Source organism: Tursiops truncatus, chromosome 18 (genome assembly GCF_011762595.2).
Source record: "Tursiops truncatus isolate mTurTru1 chromosome 18, mTurTru1.mat.Y, whole genome shotgun sequence".
Taxonomy (NCBI): Eukaryota; Metazoa; Chordata; class Mammalia; order Artiodactyla; family Delphinidae; genus Tursiops; species Tursiops truncatus.
The window spans coordinates 8,213,902-8,234,599 of NC_047051.1; the positions used below are offsets into that span (position 1 = coordinate 8,213,902).

Consider the following 20,698-nt stretch of genomic DNA (forward strand, 5'->3'; position numbering starts at 1 on the left):
TTTCAATCAGTAAAGAAAATATTATCCCATAAATATGAACATTCAGACAATTAATATTGTTTAGTATTTTAAAATTTCAAACATACTAGATTTTAAATGGTGCCAAGAACTCTGCCAGTTGTTCGTTGAACCGCATCAGTTCCTCTCCCATGAATAGCCATTGTTGGTTAAAGTTTGGGGTTTTTTTTCCCCACAGAGTGCATATTACTTTACCTCATCCCAGCCCAAAGCCTTTCTTCATTTAATTCCAAAGACCAATCCTTAATATCGCTTTTTATTCTTGCTAAATAGTTTTCTGTTGGAAATTAATACAAGATTTAGATTCTCAATAGATATTAGTGAACATCCAATGATGAAAAAGACTTGGTTCCTGCTCTCAAGAAGCCAGAAGATGTGGACAAAATGATCTTCTCTTCACTCACTACGTACTGAATTCCGAAAGGCAAAGTATCAAGTTACACATCACGCCTTTCTGAAAAGTCAAAGTACAGCTCACCCTTCCCCCTCCCCATAACCTCAAGTCCTGAAAAGTCAAAGTAGTAACTATTTACCCCATACTTCCCTTCCTTCATTTCTTTTCTTTCTTTAATGTCTCATTTTCTTTTCTCTAAAGATTCATTTACACATTTATTTTACAAACATTTATTAGCCACCAACTTAATCATAGCACTGTCTTGGGCACTCAGTATATAGTAGCCTCTGCTCTTTTGAAAACCACAGACTATTCATCAAATAATCACATAATCCATGTAATGGTAATATTGTGATAAGTTCAGGAGAAGCTAGAGAGCAAAAGAAAGAAGAGGGGGGCACGGAATCCTTTAAGAAGGACTCCAGAGTTTCCTGCAGGAGGGGCCCTGTGATGATTCAGTGGTAGAATTGTTTCCTAAGTCTCATTTCTGACCACCAAGGTCCTCTATAAAGGACTCAGTATGCAAAGGAAAACTCAGAACCTTGTCCAGAAATCCTTATTCAGATTTGCCCAAAAGAAGCTGAGTGAGAATCAAACATCTTTCAAAATAAGCCTTTAAAAAGCAAAAGGTTTCTATCTTTTTAGATTATCCTCTTTCCGTCTATGTTTCCAGAGAACATGGCAGACTCCCTTAATTCATGCCATCCTGAAGTGTCTTCTAAGAATCCATATTTGAAGAAGCTTCTGCATAAATGAAGAGTGTTAGGGGTTATCATTGGAGCCCTGTGTGGACATTTTATGGGGTTGGAGGAATTACAGGAATTGTGCTTCCCACTGTTGTCTTAGAAAATGATTGTCCTGAATCGGAGCTCCTTTCATTATTGCTTCCATGGTTTTCTACCTTGAAGATACATAGACCAGGAAGAAATTACTGTATTTAAATCCAGATTCTGACAAAACTCAGGCTGAAAATATCAAGTCCTGTCTGAAACCCTCTAACTCATATTTCGTGCTTTATAAAATCAAACTACAGAGCCAGTTTCACAATCATACAAATCACAACTGTCATTTTTAAATCAAAGAAATGAATGAACGTGTTTTATTAGAAGGTGGTTCTGCATATGAAAGTGATAAATCAGCTCCAAGTTACCGGAGGCATAAATAGAAATGGCAGTTTTCTAAGGCAGTTTATTGTAAAATTTTCATCCTAATTTGAATTTATAACAAGATTTTAAAGCATGGTTTTTAAGCTTGACAAAGAATACAATGATTTGAAAGTTAAACCCTAAAAACATGAAACCTATTGTGCATATTTTCCAGAGACCTGGGAAGGATAGAGATTCCAAGTATAAACACACAAATGTTTCAGCCCATGAAGAATCTTTCTCACATGTATGTATGTATGAAAGAATGGGGAAAAAAGTATGGTGAAATGTTGCCGATGTTCTCTTTTAAACTGTCTGATGTGTCACTGCCATGTGGGTTTTTTTAAGTTAATTAATTTGTTTATTTATTTTGGGCTGCATTGGGTCTTTATCGCTGCACGTGGGCTTTCTCTAGTTGTGGCGAGTGGGGGCTACTCATTGTTGCGGTGGCTTCTCGTTGTGGAGCACGGACTCTAGGCGTGTAGGCATCAGTAGTTATAGCACGCGGGCTCAGTAGTTGTGGTGCACGGGCTTAGTTGCTCTGCGGCATGTGGGATCTTCCCGGACCAGGGCTCGAACCTGTGTCCCCTGCCTTGGCAGGTGGATTCTTAACCACTGCGCCACCAGGGAAGCCCCTGCAATGTGTTTTTATGCAAGAAAAGTCTTTTTATTGAGAACTTTTTAATTTTGTCACCTTTGGTCCCTGTTCAAATAGAGCTCAATATTATGATGTGCTGATATGAATGATACTTCTCTCTGGAAGCATGCTGTTTATCCAGTTGAGGCCCAATAAGAGATTAGGGCACCAGAATGCCACATATGACACAAGATGAGGTCACTGGCTAATGATACTCAGGAGACCTGGAAACATTAATTCACCTCACATGAGTGAGCAGTCAGCTACTCTAAGTTTTGAGCCCTTAAGAGGAAAGGTGCTATATAAATTCCAGGTGTTGTTTCTGTTACTGAGTGCACTGCAAAACGGAGGTAATTAATCTTTATAGTGGTTCTGATAAGTCACATTAATATATTTGGCTAAAGTGCACTGTGTAAGTTGTCTTAATATAGGAGTTTATGACATGATCATTTCTTTATCAACTGTGTAATCTAATGTGTTCATGACTTCAAAAATCAACCACTGTTATCCACAACAATAGGGAGGATTCGATGTAAGATATCAAGTTGGGATCAGCAAGGGGCTGAAATGGTTGGTGTGAAGGTGACCTTTTGGGAGAATATTTTGTTTATGTCTATGCAGTGGGTGTGATTACCCAAAGACAAGTATTTGATGTATATCCACATGGTTTTCATAACTTCTCTTTCTGTGGCTCTAGTCGATAAATATTTCATGAGGCTCTCATTTCCTTGCTGCAGGCAGAATGTGAAGTCTCCTTAGAACAGAGAAATTCAACCTTTGTAGAACTTGATGGAGAAGCTGCTGCTTTAAATATGAACCGCAGGTTGAGGTCAAGAAGGACCCAACAATTAACAGAAAATGTGTGAACTTAGTTACTTCCCTACTGAGTGACCTAGCGATTCTTCTTTCATCTTCCTTGCCCATCATTTATTGAAACACGTCCACCTGCCAACCAGTGCCCTGGTCCCAGTGGGAGGAGAGGTTGGACCACCGTAAGCTACCTGAGGGCAGGGATAGCCTTCAATATCTCTGTGTGACATACCCAGCATTAAACCATGCATCATTCATTTGCCATCTAGCAAGCATTTGTTGAGTACTTCCCTCATGCCAGGGAGAACACAGGGATGAATGGGAGAGAGAAATGTCTGCCTCACGGAGCTTCCATTTAGCTTTGGGAACCAGAAAGTAAACTAGTTAACAAATTAATCATTAAGAAATGCTGGGAAGAAAAGTATAGCAAGATAAAGGGAAGGAAGGAGGATGTAGGTAGTTCACCTACAAGTCAGAGATGTGACAGTCAGGCAGCCCTGAGTGGAAGGAGACAATGCTTCCTGGAAGATTCTTCCAGCAAGAGAGAAAAGCAAAAGCACTGCAGTGAGAAGGGGGTGAGCCTGGCTTGTTTCGAGAATTAGAAGGGAGCTGACGTGTCTGGGTGGAGTGAGCACGGACGGGAAGCGCTGAGGCGGATAGGGTAGCCAGGGGTCCAATCATGGGAGGCCTGGAAGCTGGGGCAAAGTAAAGCTTTTTTTTTTTTTTTTTCCCTGCCTCTTTTTTTTTTTCAAATTTTCTTCTACTTTATTTTTATTTTCACTTTTTTTACTGAGATATAATTGACATACAACATTATAGTTTCCTGTGTGCAACATAATGATTGAATATTTGTATATATTGCAAAATGATCACCACAGTGAGTCTAGTTAACATCCGTCACCACACATTGTTACAAATTTTTTCTTGTGATGAGAACTTTAATATCTACTCTCTTAGCTACTTTCAAATATACAAGACAGTATTATTAACTATAATCACCATGCTGTACCTTATCTTTCAAATGTTTTTAAATTGGTGTATTATATTGAACGTCAGAAGTTTTTAAAAAGTGCAGAGGATATAGTATTCATATGTTGAGAACATTGGCTTTTTAAAATAAAACAGTTAATTGCTCTTTTAATTGTATCCAATGGAATTTTTTTTACCAAAGCAATTTTATCTACATATATAAATATAAAAAATATATAAACAAACTTTCTTTAACTTGCTAGTTTAGCAGTTGACTGGGCAGATGACAAAAAGTATTAGATGAAGAGAAAAGAACTAAAAGAGGTGGTGAACGAATATAAAAATAAAATGAGTTTTATGGGAGAAAATCCTAAACATAACAGGTTTGGAGAATGGCAGTAAACCAAATGATCTCCCCAATTCCAGCCCTTCAAGATTCCACACACTTAGACCATAAACACATTGATCACAGACAGGCCTGTATTTTTCTCTGGAAATGGAAATGGTCTAAGTCCTTCCAGGCCCTATTAAGGAATCTGTGTTTAAGGTAGCTGCTTCTCCTCACTTCAATGAGACTGAATTCTAGTCTCAGGGACCTTCCCTTCCTGCCTGTATCAGGGAAAAGAAGGCTAGTTTAAGTGAATATACTTAAAACTAAGTACAAGACAGGAATGTTTTTTGTTTGTTTGTTTTTTGCGGTACACGAGCCTCTCACTGTTGTGGCCTCTCCCGTTGCGGAGCACAGGCTCCGGACGCGCAGGCTCAGCGGCCATGGCTCACGGGCCCAGCCGCTCCGCTGCGCGTGGGATTTTCCCGGACCGGGGCACGAACCCGTGTCCCCTGCATTGGCAGGCGGACTCTCAACCACTGCGCCACCAGGGAAGCCCAACAGGAATGTTTTTAGTGAGCTACTCCGTGGGTCCCTTATATCCCAAACTGAAGCCCCTGAATGTTTGCTAAAGATCAGTTTAACAATGACAATCTACTTTTTTGTAATACCCTAGACAGTCACCCAATGTGATGGGGAAAAGTAGAGTCCTGGAGATTTCGCATTCTCATGTCCTCCCCTGACTCACCTCAGACAAGCCACAGCAGATACTTATGTTCTTTAGGCTCTTCACCTTTAAAGGTGAAGAGGAAGAACTTCCTTTAAAGGAAGAACACTGCCTAGAGTAATGTAATATTTAATGAAGAACTCTGTAATTACATAATCACTACTAAACAAAAATAACCAAGCCTAGGGGCTTCCCTGGTGGCGCAGTGGTTGAGAGTCCGCCTGCCGATGCAGGGCACACGGGTTCGTGCCCCGGTCCGGGAAGATCCCACATGCCGCGGAGCGGCTGGGCCCGTGAGCCATGACTTCTGAGCCTGCGCGTCCGGAGCCTGTGCTCCGCAACGGGAGAGGCCACAACAGTGAGAGGCCCGCGTACCGCAAATAAAATAAAATAAAATAAAATAACCAAGCCTAGTGAAGCCACATACCTAACACAGCTGCAGCCCCAATAGGACTGCAACCGTCGTTTCTGTGTCATTGCTGTAAAGTGACTCTTTTTTCCCTTTGACTTTAGTTATTTCAAAAACTTTCGATACTGCTCCTATGCTTCCCATGTCCGAATATGTATGCCCTTGACTGACGGCATTTCTTCATTTGAGGACCTCTTGGCTAACAATATCCTCAGAATATTTGTCTGGGTTATAGCTTTCATAACCTGCTTTGGAAATCTTTTTGTCATTGGCATGAGATCTTTCATTAAAGCTGAAAACATGACCCATGCTACGTCCATCAAAATCCTTTGTTGTAAGTATGTTTCCTATATAAATGAATTAAGTATGTCTTCGGAGAGCTGTGCTCTAGATTATATTGGCATTCAGCAGATGGCGTTTAATATGAATTATATATGCTGGGCAGTTTTTTTAAAGTATGAAGGTACTATTGTTCTCTTTGGCTACTCTTTTCTGGATTGCGTGAATCTGCAGTGAGTTATGTCTTCAAAATGGGGTAACAGGGAGCCGATAAGTTAAGGGATGGATTATAGAGGACAGGTTGTGGGTTGCAGAACTATGTTTTGTTTAACCTTCAATTGCAATAGCATCCATGCTCCTCAAGCCCAGAAAATTATTCCTTTTATTAACTATGTTAGTAATATCTTTTACTGTTTAAAACCTAGACCCCCCCATTCCCCTGCAAATTATCTCCCCACCACCATTTTTTTCAAAATTATAAAACAAAGATGCAGTGTAGTACCTTAGAAATAGTACACCTTTTGAAGCCCATTGGCTTCTAGGCACTATTGTAGGTTTTCCAGTAGTTCATTTAATACAGGAAGAAGGAAGCAGACCTAAATCAGAAAACTAAGACGGAGATGCTGGAACTACCAACATACATTCTATGACTCTTCAATAGGTGCGGACTGCCTGATGGGTGTTTATTTGTTCTTCGTTGGCTTCTTTGATCTAAAATACCGCGGGCAGTATCAGAAGTACGCGTTGCTGTGGATGGAGAGCTTACAGTGCCGCCTCCTGGGCTTCCTGGCCATGCTGTCCACCGAGGTCTCCGTCCTCTTGCTGACGTACTTGACTTTGGAGAAGTTCCTGGCCGTCGTCTTTCCCTTCAGTAACATCCGTCCTGGAAAACGGCAGACCTCGGTCATCCTCATTGGCATCTGGATTGTGGGATTTTTAATAGCTGTGATTCCATTTTGGAAGGAGGATTATTTTGGAAACTTTTATGGAAAAAATGGAGTATGTTTCCCACTTTATTATGACCAAACAGAAGATATTGGAAGCAAAGGGTATTCTCTTGGAATTTTCCTAGGTAAATTATATTTTTCATTTCCTGGACAAACGTTATTTTTGTAGCAATACCATGGATTTCAGTAAAGCCATAGTTCTCCATTTCAGAAAGTAAATAAATATAGTCAAGACTGTTTCCTTTTTTAAAGAAAAGTCCTTGCTGTGTATTTATAGGAGGTTTTATTAAATTTTTTATTATAGAGATTTAGTGTGGAAAGCAAACACATACTGTCAGGATCTCTGAATGATCTTTTTATTATCTGTAAGACCCTTTGATTTCATGTTCATACAAAGTGGCAATGAGCTGGAGGAATTCTAGTTCACTGCCTTGTCCTGTGACGCTACCAAGTTATTTGAATTCATTTTTTTACAGTATAGATATGAGCTAAATAAATAATAATAAAATTCTTGAAACTGATTAGCAGGAGATTATCTGAATGGAAATACCAGGAAGGTTTATTACCTTTTGTAAATGCAGTTCCAAAGTCAGCAACGGAAGGGTGCTTAATAAAACTCCTTGCTTTTTAGTTTTCTTAATTCTCCCTAATTAAAGAGGGAGAATTAAGGGTTTTAGAAAAGAAAACGCTACCTTTTCTATTACAAATGAATGAGAAGTTTAGCCCTTAAAGATTAAAAAGACTTTTAAAATTGTCTAGTAGGTATCTCTCTTGCTTAAAACTAAGGCCATTCCCATGTCCCCTCTTTAACTAGGGCAGTATTATCATTTTGATTCTCCCTTCTCATTTTGTCCCCTCAACTAAGAAGTCAATAAGCTCCATCATCCTTTCGTTTTTTTTAATATTCGTTACCTTTTTTTTAAATTAATTTATTTATTTTTGGGTGTTCGTTGCTGTGCGCGGGCTTTCTCTCATTGTGGTGAGCGGGGGCTACTCTTTGTTGCGGTGCGCAGGCTTCTCATTGCGGTGGCTTCTCTTGTCGTGGAGCACAGGCTCTAGGCGCGCGGGCTCAATAGTTGTGGCTCGCGGGCTCTGGAGTACAGGCTCAGTAGTTGTGGTGCATGGGCTTAGTTGCTCTGTGGCATGTGGGATCTTCCCGGACCAGGGATTGAAGCTGTGTCCCCTGCATTGGCAAGCAGGTTCTTAACCAGTGCGCCACCAGAGAAGTCCTCATCCTTTCTTTTTCATCAAATATTTTTCCCTCAAAATACACCTTTGCCTTCTCTTTCTTCCAGTCTCTACCTACTGCTGTCACCTTTGCTTAAAGCCTTATGACCTCTGCCCTGAATTATTACATTAGCCCTCACTGGTCTTTTGGCTTCTGGGGTCTTCTCTTTCCTACTTATCTGTTCACTACCTGAGTACCAAAAGGACTGAGTATCTTCTGCTCAGAGACTTTCAGGAACTCCCTACAACCAAGGTCAATTTTAAATTAGTCACTTAAAGCCCATCACAAAATAGTCCTAACCACCCCTCCCAGCTATTCTCCATCTATTCCTTCTCTTCTTCCTTTGAAAAAGAAAACACTTTATTTGCACCATTTTAATAATACTCCTCACATAAACCCTATTTGACAGCCATTTTTTCGTGGCTATGCACACCTACAATGTTGTAAGCCATTCCTGGCATAGGTGCACTTCGTGGAAACCCTCTCTCCCTCACACACACATATGCACACACACTACTGTACATTCATTGGTTCAGACAGGATTTATTAAGCACCTCCTATAGGCCAGGCACTATTTGGGGAACTGGAGAAAAAACAGATTGGCCCCACAGATCTGCAGCCAGAAAGAAGGATGAAGACAAGGAAACACGTCCTCATGTCACAAGCTGACAGATGCCACGAAGGAGGAGTACAGGATGTTCTAGGAGCCCCAGATCTGAGGATCAGGGAAGACATCCCAGTAGAAATGAATCCAAACGGAGGCCCAGAGGATGAGGACACATTAGCCAAGTGAAGGCAGAGGTCGTGTTCCAGGAGCTAGAGACCCACAGCCAGGGAAAAGGCCCAGATAAAGGGCAAAAGAACTATCATCTATTGAGATGATCATATGGTTTTTCTCCTTCAATTTGTTAATACGGTGTATCACATTGATTGATTTGCATATACTGAAGAATCCTTGCATTCCTGGGATAAACCCCACTTGATCATGCTGTACAATCCTTTTAATGTGCTGTTGGATTCTGTTTGCTAGTATTTTGTTGAGGATTTTTGTATCTATGTTCATCAGTGATATTCGCCTGTAGTTTTCTTTCTTTGTGACATCTCTGTCTGGTTTTGGTTTCAGGGTGATGATGGCCTCGTAGAATGAGTTTGGGAGTGTACCTCCCTCTGCTATATTTTGGAAGAGTTTGAGAAGGATAGGTGACAATTCTTCTCTAAATGTTTGATAGAATTCGCCTATGAAGCCATCCGGTCCTGGGCTTTTGTTTTTTAGAAGATTTTTAATTACAGTTTCAATTTCAGTGCTTGTGATTGGTCTGTTCATATTTTCTATTTCTTCCTGGTTCAGTCTTGGAAGGTTGTGCATTTCTAAGAATTTGTCCATTTCTTCCAGGTTGCCCATTTTATTGGCATAGAGTTGCTTGTAGTAATCTCTCATGATCCTTTGTATTTCTGCAGTGTCAGTTGTTACTTCTCCTTTTCCATTTCTAATTCTATTGATTTGAGTCTTCTCCCTTTTTTCTTGATGAGTCTGGCTAATCGTTTATCAATTTTGTTTATCTTCTCAAAGAACCAGCTTTTAGTTTTACTGATCCTTGCTATCATTTCCTTCATTTCTTTTTCATTTATTTCTGATCTGATCTTTATGATTTCTTTCCTTCTGCTAACGTTGGTTTTTTTTTGTTCTTCTTTCTCTAATTGCTTTAGGTGTAAGGTTAGGTTTTTTATTTGAGATGTTTTTTGTTTCTTAAGGTAGGATTGTATTGCTATAAACTTCCCTCTTAGAACTGCTTTTGCTGCATCCCAAAGGTTTTGGGTGGTCCTGTTTTCATTGTAATTTGTTTCTAGGTATTTTTTGACTTGCTCTTTGATTTCTTCAGTGATATCTTGGTTATTTAGTAGTGTATTGTTTACCCTCCATATGTTTGTATTTTTTACAGATTTTTTCCTGTAATTGATATCTAGTCTCATAGTGTTGTGGTCAGAAAAGATACTTGGTACGATTTCAATTTTCTTAAATTTACCAAGGCTTGATTTGTGACACAAGATATGATGTCTCCTGGAGAACGTTCCATGAGCACTTGAGAAGAAGGTGTATTCTGTTGGTTTTGGATGGAATGTCCTATAAATATCAATTAAGTCCATCTTTTCTAATGTATCATTTAAAGCTTGTATTTCCTTATTTATATTCATTTTGGATGATCTGTTCATTGGTTAAAGTGGGGTGTTAAAGTCCCCTACTATGAATGTGTTACTGTCGATTTCCCCTTTTATGGCTGTTAGTATTTGCCTTATGTATTGAGGTGCTCCTATGTTGGGTGCATAAATATTTACAATTGTTATATCTTCTTCTTGGATCGATCCCTTGATCATTAGGTAGTGTCCTTCTTTGTCTTTTCTAATAGTTTTTATTTTAAAGTCTATTTTGTCTGATATGAGAATTGCTACTCCAGCTTTCTTCTGATTTCCATTTGCATGGAATACCTTTTTCCATCCCCTCACTTTCAGTCTGTATGTGTCCCTAGGTCTGAAGTGGGTCTCTTGTAGACAGCATATATATGGCTCTTGTTTTTGTATCCATTCAGCTAGTCTGTGTCTTTTCATGGGAGCATTTAATCCATTTACATTTAAGATAATTATCAATATGTATGTTCCTATTACCATTTTCTTAATTGTTTTGGGTTTGTTATTGTAGGTCGTTTCCTTCTCCTGTGGTTCCTGCCTAGAGAAGTTCCTTTAGCATTTGTTGTAAAGCTGGTTTGGTGGTGCTGAATTCTCTTAGCTTTTGCTTGTCTGTAAAGGTTTTAATTTCTCCATCAAATCTGAATGAGATCCTTGCTGGGTAGAGTAATCTTGGTTGTAGGTTTTTCTCCTTCATCACTTTAAATATGTCCTGCCAGTCCCTTCTGGCTTGCAGAGTTTCTGCTGAAAGATCAACTGTTAACCTTATGGGGATTCCCTTGTGTGTTATTTGTTGTTTTTCCCTTGCTGCTTTTAATATTTTTTCTTTGTATTTAGTTTTTGATAGGTTGATTAATATGTGTCTTGGCATTTCTCCTTGGATTTATCAGGTATGGGACTCTCTGTGCTTCCTGGACTTGATTAACTATTTCCTTTCCCATATTAGGGAAATTTTCAACTATTATCTCTTCAGATATTTTCTCAGTACCTTTCTTTTTCTCTTCTTCTTCTGGGACCCCGATAATTCGAATGTTGGTGCATTTAATGTTGTCCCAGAGGTCTCTGAGACTGTCCTCAGTTCTTTTCATTCTTTTTTCTTTATTCTGCTCTGCAGTAGTTATTTCCACTATTTTATCTTCCAGGTCCATTATCCATTCTTCTGCCTCAGTTATTCTGCTATTGATCCCTTCTAGAGAATTTTAAATTTCATTTATTGTGTTGTTCATCATTGTCTGTTTGTTCTTTATTTCTTCTAGGTCCTTGTTAACTGTTTCTTGCATTTTGTCCATTCTATTACCAAGATTTCGGATCACCCTTACTATCATTATTCTGAATTCTTTTTCAGGTAGACTGGCTATTTCCTCTTCATTTGTTAGGTCTGGTGGGTTTCTGCCTTGCTCCTTCATCTGCTGTGTGTTTCTCTGTCTTTTCATTTTGCTTATCTTACTGTGTTTGGGGTCTCCTTTTCACAGGCTGCAGGTTCGTAGTTCCCATTGTTTTTGGTGTCTGTCCCCAGTGGCTAAGGTTGGTTCAGTGGGTTGTGTAGGCTTTCTGGTGGAGGGGACTTGTGCCTGTGTTCTGGTGGATGAGGCTGGATCTTGTCTTTCTGGTGGGAAGGTCCATGTCTGGTGGTGTGTTTTGGGGTGTCTGTGGCCTTATTATGATTTTAGGCAGCCTCTCTGCTAATGGATGGGGTTGTGTTCCTGTCTTGCTAGTTGTTTGACATCGGGTATCCAGCACTGTAGCTTGCTAGTCATTGAGTGAAGCTGGGTCTTGGCATTGAGATGGAGATCTCTGGGATATTTTCACCGTTTGATATTACGTGTAGCTGGGAGGTCTCTTGTGGACCAGTGTCCTGAACTTGGCTCTCCCACCTCAGAGGCACAGCCCTGACGCCTGGCTGGAGCACCAAGAGCCTGTCCTCCACACGGCTCAGAATAAAAGGGAGAAAAAATAGAAAGCAATAGAGAAAGAAGATAAAATAAAGTAAAATAATATAAAATAAAGTTATTAAAAGAAAAAATAATTATTAAGAAAAAAAAATTTTTAAGTAATAAAAAGAAAACACACACACAAAAAACGGACAGACAGAACCCTAGGACAAATGGTAAAAGCAAAGCTATAAAGACAAAATCACACACAGAAGCATACACATACACACTCACAAAAAGAGAAAAAGGAAAAAATATATATATATATATCTTTGCTCCCAAAGTCCACCTCCTCAATTTGGGATGATTCGTTGTCTATTCAGGTATTCCACCGATGCAGGTACATCAAGTTGATTGTGGAGGTTTAATCCGCTGCTCCTGAGGCTGCTGGGAGAGATTTCCCTTTCTCTTCTTTGTTCACACAGCTCCCAGGGGCTCAGGTTTGGATTTGGCCCCGTCCCTGCCTGCAGGTCACCTGAGGGCATCTGTTCCCTGCTCAGACGGGACGGGGTTAAAGGAGCAGCTGATTCGGGGGCTCTGGCTCACTCAGGCCGGGGGGAGGGAGGGGTATGGATGCGGGGCGAGCCTGCGGCGGCAGAGGCCGGCGAGACGTTGCACCAGCCTGAGGCACGCCATGCGTTCTCCCGGGGAAGTTGTCCCTGGGTCATGGGACCCTGGCAGTGGCGGGTTGCACAGGCTCCCAGGAGGGGAGGTGTGGAGAGTGACCTGTGCTTGCACACATGATTCTTGGGGGCTGCAGCAGCAGCCTTAGTGTCTCATGCCCGTCTCTGGGGTCTGCGCTGAAGCCGCGGCTCGCTCCCGTCTCTGGAGCTCGTTTAGGCAGTGCTCTGAATCCCGTCTCCTCGCGCACCCCGACACAATGGCCTCTTGCCTCTTCGGCAGGTCCAGGCTTTGTCCCAGACTCCCTCCCAGCTAGCCGTGGTGCACTAGCCCCCTTCAGGCTGTGTTCACGTCGCCAACCCCAGTCCTCTCCCTGCGATCTGACCTCCAAAGCCCGAGCCTCAGCTCTCAGCCCTGCCCGCGCCGTCAGGTGAGCAGACAAGCCTCTCGGGCTGGTGAGTGCTGGTCGGCCCCGATCCTCTGTGCGGGAATGTCTCCACTTTGCCCTCCGCACCCCTCTTGCTATGCTCTCCTCCGCGGCTCCGAAGCTTCCCCCCTCTGCCTCCCGCAGTCTCCACCCCCGAAGGGGCTTCCTAGTGTGTGGAAACCTTTCCTCCTTCACGGCTCCCTCCCACTGGTGCAGGTCCCGTCCCTATTCTTTTGTCTCTGTTTTTTCCTTTTTCTTTTGCCCTACCCAGGTACGTGGGGGAGTTTCTTGCCTTTTGGGAGGTCTGAGGTCTTCTGCCAGCGTTCAGTAGGTGTTCTGTAGGAGTTGTTCCACGTGTAGATGTATTTCTGCTGTATCTGTGGGGAGGAAGGTGATCTCCGCGTCTTACTCTTCAGCCATCTTGAAGCTCCTCCCTTATTTTATTCTTAACTAAACTTTTTGACAATAGGCCTGAGATAAATTAATTTTGTGAAATTCTATTTATATGAATATATAATGAGATTCCATGGAATATGAAATCTTTTGGATAAAAACAATGGAACACCTTGAATTTGTAGAATTTTTCCCTAGACTTCACCAGTCTTACATACAGTCTAATCAGATGAACATTTTTTAAATAACTTTGAAATTATATGGAAATTTTATGTTCACTATAAGGAATAAGATGATCAGTTTTAGGATTTTTATGATAGCAAGAATATAACAGAGCAACAAAGAAGTCAGCATTATACGATAATGATAAGTGAGAATCTTCTGAACATATTTGACCCTAAAAGAGTAATTTATGTAGTTGAATTTTTAGTTTTTCTGTTATTCCTTGTTTTTCTAAAACAAGTCTCAAAGGTTCTGAATTTTAGTTTAGATTACTGTGGGCAATCTGAAGAAAAAATAAAAATGTATTTTAGTCCTATGTGTTATTTTTTGAAAACCAAAAATCATAAAAAGTAATGTTTCTGAGGCTGTTGTCTTCTTGATATTCCAAGGATATCTTTTTCATATTTATAAGTTAAAGGGATAGGGGCGTATTGATTTCTTGAGCTGTGCATGTGATTACAGTAATCCCTTAAGGTTTGAATTTGCAGAGAACTAAAAATGAAATAGCTGTTTTCCTGCTTTAAAAAAGCTAAAATTTACCTCATGATATACGTAGATCTGAATTTCAAAGTCTACAATTCTTGGAAAAGTGTTTATGTATTTAAAATATCTTTTTGATCTGACAAACCCAGTTTTTTTAACTTGTTCCAGTTTACAGCCTTGGATTCAGGGTTTTAGCTGATTTACCACTGGGCTTATAACAAGAATGCTTCCTGGAAGTACAGGGGAGGGGAAGAGGCACCATATTGAACATCTAAGTAGCACAGTATTTCTACTGTTGATTTATACACCTGAGATGTTAAGAGGTGTGCTTTTCCCAACAGGTGTGAATTTGCTGGCTTTTCTCATCATTGTGTTTTCCTATACTATTATGTTCTGTTCCATTCAAAAAACTGCCTTGCAGACTTCAGAAGTGAGGAATAACACTGGAAGAGAGGCGGCCGTCGCAAACCGTTTCTTTTTTATAGTGTTCTCTGATGCCATCTGCTGGATTCCTGTATTTGTAATTAAAATCCTTTCCCTCTTCCGGGTGGAAATACCAGGTCAGTCCCTTCTGTTATTCCCAAGTACGTTGTGCTTTCTTATGCCCTTTGTGTGACGAGGCGAGAATACAGTCTGTCACATATAGTAAGTTCTCCATAAATACCTACAACTTGAATACAAAGGTTTAGGATTTCCTAAGTGTTTTATAATCAGTATTCTAAGATAGGAGCCGAGTAATGGTGCAACCCAGACAAGAATAACAAAAACACAGGAGACAGAGGAAAACTAAGTCTTAGTGTCTTGCTTCCACTTGGCCTACGTAGTGATGCTTCACCAAGAGTACCTAAAACAACACAAAATATACATGTCCAGGTTCCACCCTGGGCCTCTGAATTTAGTCTGTAGGGGCCAAGGCCTCTACGTGGGTGTTTTGTGATTCTAAGGTGCACACCCCTGATTAAGAACCGCCGGTCTATTTCATGGCCCTAGCCACGTGGTTGTCACACTGTGCCCTGTGGAGGTCTAATGTTCCATGAACGTGCCTATCTAAAAGGCCACACCCCTACTTCAACCAGAGAAAATCACCTTTCATTAGTTAGGATTTTGCTTGAAGGCCTTTCTGGGACCTAGAAATTGTAGCCATCCTAGGGTCCACCCAGGGCTTTTGCCCAGCCCTCAGGGAAACAAACTTTGGGATCATCTTCAACTCACTTTTTCAGCCTATTGCAAATCTATTTGGAGTGTTCCTCCAGGGCAGGAATTGTCTTCTTCATCTTGGTAGAAGATGTTTTCAGGATTTGTACCAGAGGAACATCTTTAACAGTCATCTTATTTTATTCTTAACTAAACTTTCTGACAATAGGCCTAAGATAAATCGATTTTGTGAAATTCTATTTGTATGACTTTATCATGAGATTCCATGGAATATGAAATCTTTTGGATAAAAACAAAAGAAGTGTCGAGCATGGTGTTGACACATCAGAAGCCCTTATAAAAGAGTGATGAATGTACAAGTAACAAACACCTGCAACTATTTATGTCCCTCTGCCTTGCCAAATGCCTCACTGCAAAATGACATACAACATTTGCAGCATCCCCTTAACCTATGAGCTTAGTCCCACAACAAGGTTTTCTGATAGCAGGGGTAGTAATCATTATTGTTGGAGAGAGTCTAAGACATTTTAGATCATGATATGGAACTAGAACAGGAAAAAAAAACATGAAAATGTTGTTGGGCCACACATTGGTCTTTCTCTACATTTTATAGTTCAGTCCTTTGAGGTTCGTCTTGAATACCTCAGTGCACCTAGGAGAGAAGTCTTTACCACACTTGACTAAGCCCCTGCTCGCTTGCCCAACTCCCCATGGTGTTGTAGAAATTGCTACATTCATGGACCTAAATGGCCACTGTCCCCACCCTCCAAGAACTCTGGGGTCTGCTCCATCATGGTAGGTCACTGAGAGTACATGGGTTCAGCCCCAAAGATAAGCTGGCTTCAGCCCTCCCATTTCAGGACTTACCTGCTAACCTTACATCAGTGAGTCATCCTGAGACAAACAGGAAGTCTCATTCCTGATCACAACCTCCTTTCGGGACACAACAGACAAAAAACAACTGACTGTTTTTCTTCAGTCACAAACTGTTCATATCTAATTTTTTTTTTTAATTAAGGACAGATAATATAGTAATATAAAACTTCATTTAATAAATCTAAGGTATGCTAAATACAAACGTATTTCTTCCGTATTCTTTCCAGTTAAAAAGAAATAAGGAAAAGAAAGAGAAGACGGGGTGGAAAAGAGGAAAGGCAAACATAGAAAAAGGAGAAGGGAGAGATCAAAGGGAAGGAGGAAAGGGCAGATAAAGTCAGAGAAGAAGTGGAAAAGTAAACGGGAGGGAGAACAGACGGGATGTAGGGAACAGAGCAGGGCTAAGAGAAGAACAAGCAACAGTGTCTGAAGGATAAGAAATTTACAGGATGGGGAGGGAAGGAGGGGGTCACAGAGGAGAGGGGGAGAGGAAGGATGCTAGGCTTATGTCCAGCTCTCACCTGAGATGGCAGTTCTCAGACTTTTGAAGATGGGGGAGGAGACAGCAGAGTGTGGTGGGACTGGAGAACCCCAGGTTCTGAAAATGGTTGTCCGCAGAGCCGGCCCAGCTCACTGACTTCAGTCATGTAAGTTATCGTCAGCCCCTTTCACAGATAAGGCAGTTGAGGTCTGGGGAGCTTAGGGGATTTGCCCACAGGCACACAGCTAAGAAGTGTGTAACCCTGGGAGCAGGCTCTGTTTAAGGGAGAAAATAGATTTCATCCTAACCAAGCAACTGATGTACCGTCGGCCCTCCGTAGCCCTGCGTTCCAAATCCATGCATTCAACCAACTGCAGACGGAAAATATTGGAAACAAATTTCCAGAGAGTTCCAAAAAGCAAAACTTTAATTTGCCTTGTGCTGGCAAATAGCATTTACATTGTATTTACAACTCTTTACGTGGCTGTACCTTGTATTAGGTGAAGTAATCTAGAGATGATGTAAAGTATACGGGGGATGTGCATAGGTTATATGCAAATACTATGCCATTTTATTTACGGACTTGAGAACCTGTGGATTTCGGTGTCTGTGGAGCTCCTGGAACCACTTCCATGGTGGATACTGAGGGACAACTGAATTCAGAAAGGACACTGCCATCCAAAATTTCTCCTCACTTTTTCTGGCATATTTCCCTTAATATTCTATTAACCTTTGTAAGCCTTCACACAGAAGGAATTCGTTGAGTTCGGAGCTATATTCTTTTTTGCTCTTCCAATCTTCTGACTGCACTCTGAATATAGCAGCGGGGATATGAGGGAAGGGCAGGAAGACCTTCAGGACTGAAATTCAGACCAAGGTCAGAGCTGACTCTGGACCAGAACCTTCTAGTTCTGGACACTGTCCTATTGATTATGAATTATTTCCTCATTTTCTTATTTTACTATAAGAAAGGGCAATGAAAACAAGAAAAATACATTATGTATCAATTTATAGTGTATGAAGTGTTTTCACATATCTCCTCCCACGTTGTTTCGTAACAACGTGCGAAGTCGTTTCTGAAACTCAGAAAAGTCGGTGGTAGGACCTTGAATTCGTAGCTCCCGTGCTCTTCCAGCAGAGAGCTTTTCCATGAGGTGAGAGAGGACGTAAACGAGCCATGTAGCCGTCTCAAAAGTAGCTTTGACTATAAAATGTTACGTGTCTTGTGTCTATGAAAACCTCAGCTTTCTTTCACACTTCGTTTCCTTCTCAGAAACAATCACTTCCTGGGTCGTCATTTTTTTCCTCCCAGTAAACAGTGCCTTGAACCCAATCCTCTACACTCTCACAACCAGCTTTTTCAAAGACAAGTTGAAACAGCTGCTGCACAAACATCAGAGGAAATCGATTTTCAGAACTAAAAAAAAAAGTTTGTCTACATCCATCGTGTGGGCCGATGACTCGTCTTCAGTGAAACTTGGGGTTTTGAACAAAATAAACCTCGAGGAGAATATAGTGAAACCAGCTTCCTAGTACTGGTTTTGGAGCACTGGACTTTCAATGGACTACCTAAAAAAGCACAGCATTTGGAAGATGACATCTGCAGTCCTTTTCATCTTTACCAACGGCGACCCTTTCTGCACAGACAGCACGGCAGGATGATGTCAGGCCCTGCATTCCGGTGGCAGCTGTACTGTTTATCAGCCGGGCTGAGAACTGTACCTGAGAGTTCTCCTCACCGACATGCCTGAAATGCACAAGTGAAGTCATAAAGAGTAGGCTGATAAGCAGTTGTTCTCTAGCTCGTCAACGCGGCCAACCTACCAGCGGATGCCCACACGTTGGCGCTGCGTGGTCTGTTTTTAAACTGAATTGTGCTGTCCATAAAATAAAAACAGTCACGACATCTAACGCTAGCGTGGCGGGAATAGCATAAGCCTAACATCTCTCTCCTTGCTTTTTCAACGTCAAGTGAAATCATCAGCATCCTGCTGAACTGATAGCGAAGGATTTCCGAGATGTCCACCCACCTCAAGTCCTGCCCTATGGAGGCCCGTGGATTAGCGGCTCTGAAAGCAGAACTTCATACAAGGTTCGAAGTCGAACATATGACCAGAGAGGCACGCTGACCATTTGCCTAGTACCATTCACCTTTTCAGCTTGTATTTAATGTGAGAAGAACTGAGCTCTCAAAATATTTCTCTTAAGGTTGCCCATGCCATAAAGGAAAATTGGGCACTCCACCTGCCAAAAACTACATTTTAATATGTTTTAAAGTATAATTTCTTAAGAGCGGTATCCCTATTGCTGGCAAGTTCTGCCATCATAGAACACACAGATAAGAAGGGTTAAGGGGGATTTAAGAACACTGGACTCAGATCAATTCCTGTTGTTTTCAACCAAAAGGCTGGTAAGTTTGGATTTGTTTTTTGAAAAAAGTAGTTGTGAAGTCCTGGACATGTTTTTATATGGAAAGTTTATATGTCAAAAAAAAAAAAGAATCAGGTAAATAAAATTATATTTTGCATTTGTCTATACATTATTTTAAATTCAATAAAGACCACAGATAGGGCTTATTGACTGTTACCCATGTTTTTCTTGGTAGAGAATATAACTAGGAAACAAACACAGCACCGCAGTTAACAAGACACCTCTTTACACTTTTCTTTCTCTTCCCCCCTCTTTCAAAGCATGAAGCAGTAACTTAATTTCTTTACTCTTCACTTCATTCTGAGTTCCTTTAATGAGATGAAATGTAAGCAGCTGACTAAGAACTCCACATCACCTCCTACTGCATATTAAATGAGATGCCCTTTTATCCAGTAGCATCCAGGAAAGAAAGAATCCCAGAGTTTCTGCATCACAGCTGTGTCGGTAATTTACCTGTCAGTATCTAATATTGACTAAAACCATCATGGGAGTTCCTTTATTTTGATCAAGTGAGATATTTCTTACATCAGGGAAATCTTTTCACTCTTATTAGAAATAATGTCCCTACCCATTGACTAGGCCACGCTTTTGCCTTATAGTTTCAAAATTTCCTCCGTCTTATCTCCTCACTATGATTAGTTGCTTCCCAACTTGTCTGTTTTTTTAAATGTCCTTTGCCCGTCCTTGAACATCACATGATTTATTTCTAATATATTTCCCAACGTCAAAAGCATAAATAAGGACTAGACCCCGAGCGTAGGGTATCTCAATCTTAGCACAAATGTGTCTCCCAGTTTCCCACTCTCGAGCCTCAGGCATGGGCCGGGAGGCAAGGATCTGGGAGCGGTGTTTGTGAATGTCTGCGCTCTTACTGTTGAGCTTTGGACATGAGAAGCACAAGGTCAGATGCACCGGGGAATTTGGCAGCACAGTTCACGGAAAAATGGAAGCTCTATGTTGGTCAGCAGCATGACAAATAGTATAAAATTGAATTCTAATGGCTTAGTGATTTACAGTCTTATTCTATACTGCTATATAAATAGAAAACCATCAGAAATACGTTTGATTTTAGCTAATGATAGTGTTTTATCTGGGCTGAGTGAAGTCTTTTGTGTTGGGTCAGACTTGTTTTCTAAACCCAGTATTTCTATGTGGTTGTGAAAATACCACCTCTGTTCGTGAGCCATTTTCCATGACAAGATAAACATCAATTAAATGTCACTCCAGAGTTTAAGAGGCCACAGACTGTGCCATCTCTGAGTAGGAGAGGGTGAGGGCAAATTACCTGATCCACATCCTGTTATGCCTTTGTGTATAACGTATCTTGTCTTGAAAAGAAAAAGATATTCTAAAAACTCAATATGGAACCTCAGACATCAGTGCAAAGAGAGGCTTAGTGGTTTATCTGTACTAGACATAGCCAAGCTTTTCTACATCACTTTGGTTTATTCTTAAGTTTTATATCTAATTAAAGTTAAACTAGTTTATGCCAGTTACAGTTGCTGAAATAGCTTCTTGATGGTCAGGTGCTTTAAGTGAAATTAGGCATATCTGAGCTTTTGTATAAATAGTAGTATCACCTTCCCCCAATCCCATCTTGCACCCCA

The 20,698-nt window shown here is 40.9% G+C and overlaps 1 protein-coding gene across 1 annotated transcript in view; it reads left to right on the plus strand.

The window, feature by feature from the left end:
* RXFP2 (relaxin family peptide receptor 2) overlaps positions 1-19,188 on the plus strand; it is a 47,747-nt gene extending 28,559 nt beyond the window's left edge. The window contains exons 14-18 of the mRNA XM_073795481.1: positions 1,733-1,804; positions 5,542-5,771; positions 6,378-6,788; positions 14,491-14,709; positions 17,935-19,188. Coding sequence (XP_073651582.1) covers positions 1,733-1,804; positions 5,542-5,771; positions 6,378-6,788; positions 14,491-14,709; positions 17,935-18,194 — 1,192 coding nt within the window. The 3' untranslated portion in view covers positions 18,195-19,188. The remainder of the gene's footprint in view (positions 1-1,732; positions 1,805-5,541; positions 5,772-6,377; positions 6,789-14,490; positions 14,710-17,934) is intronic.
* The last annotated feature ends 1,510 nt before the right edge of the window (positions 19,189-20,698 follow it).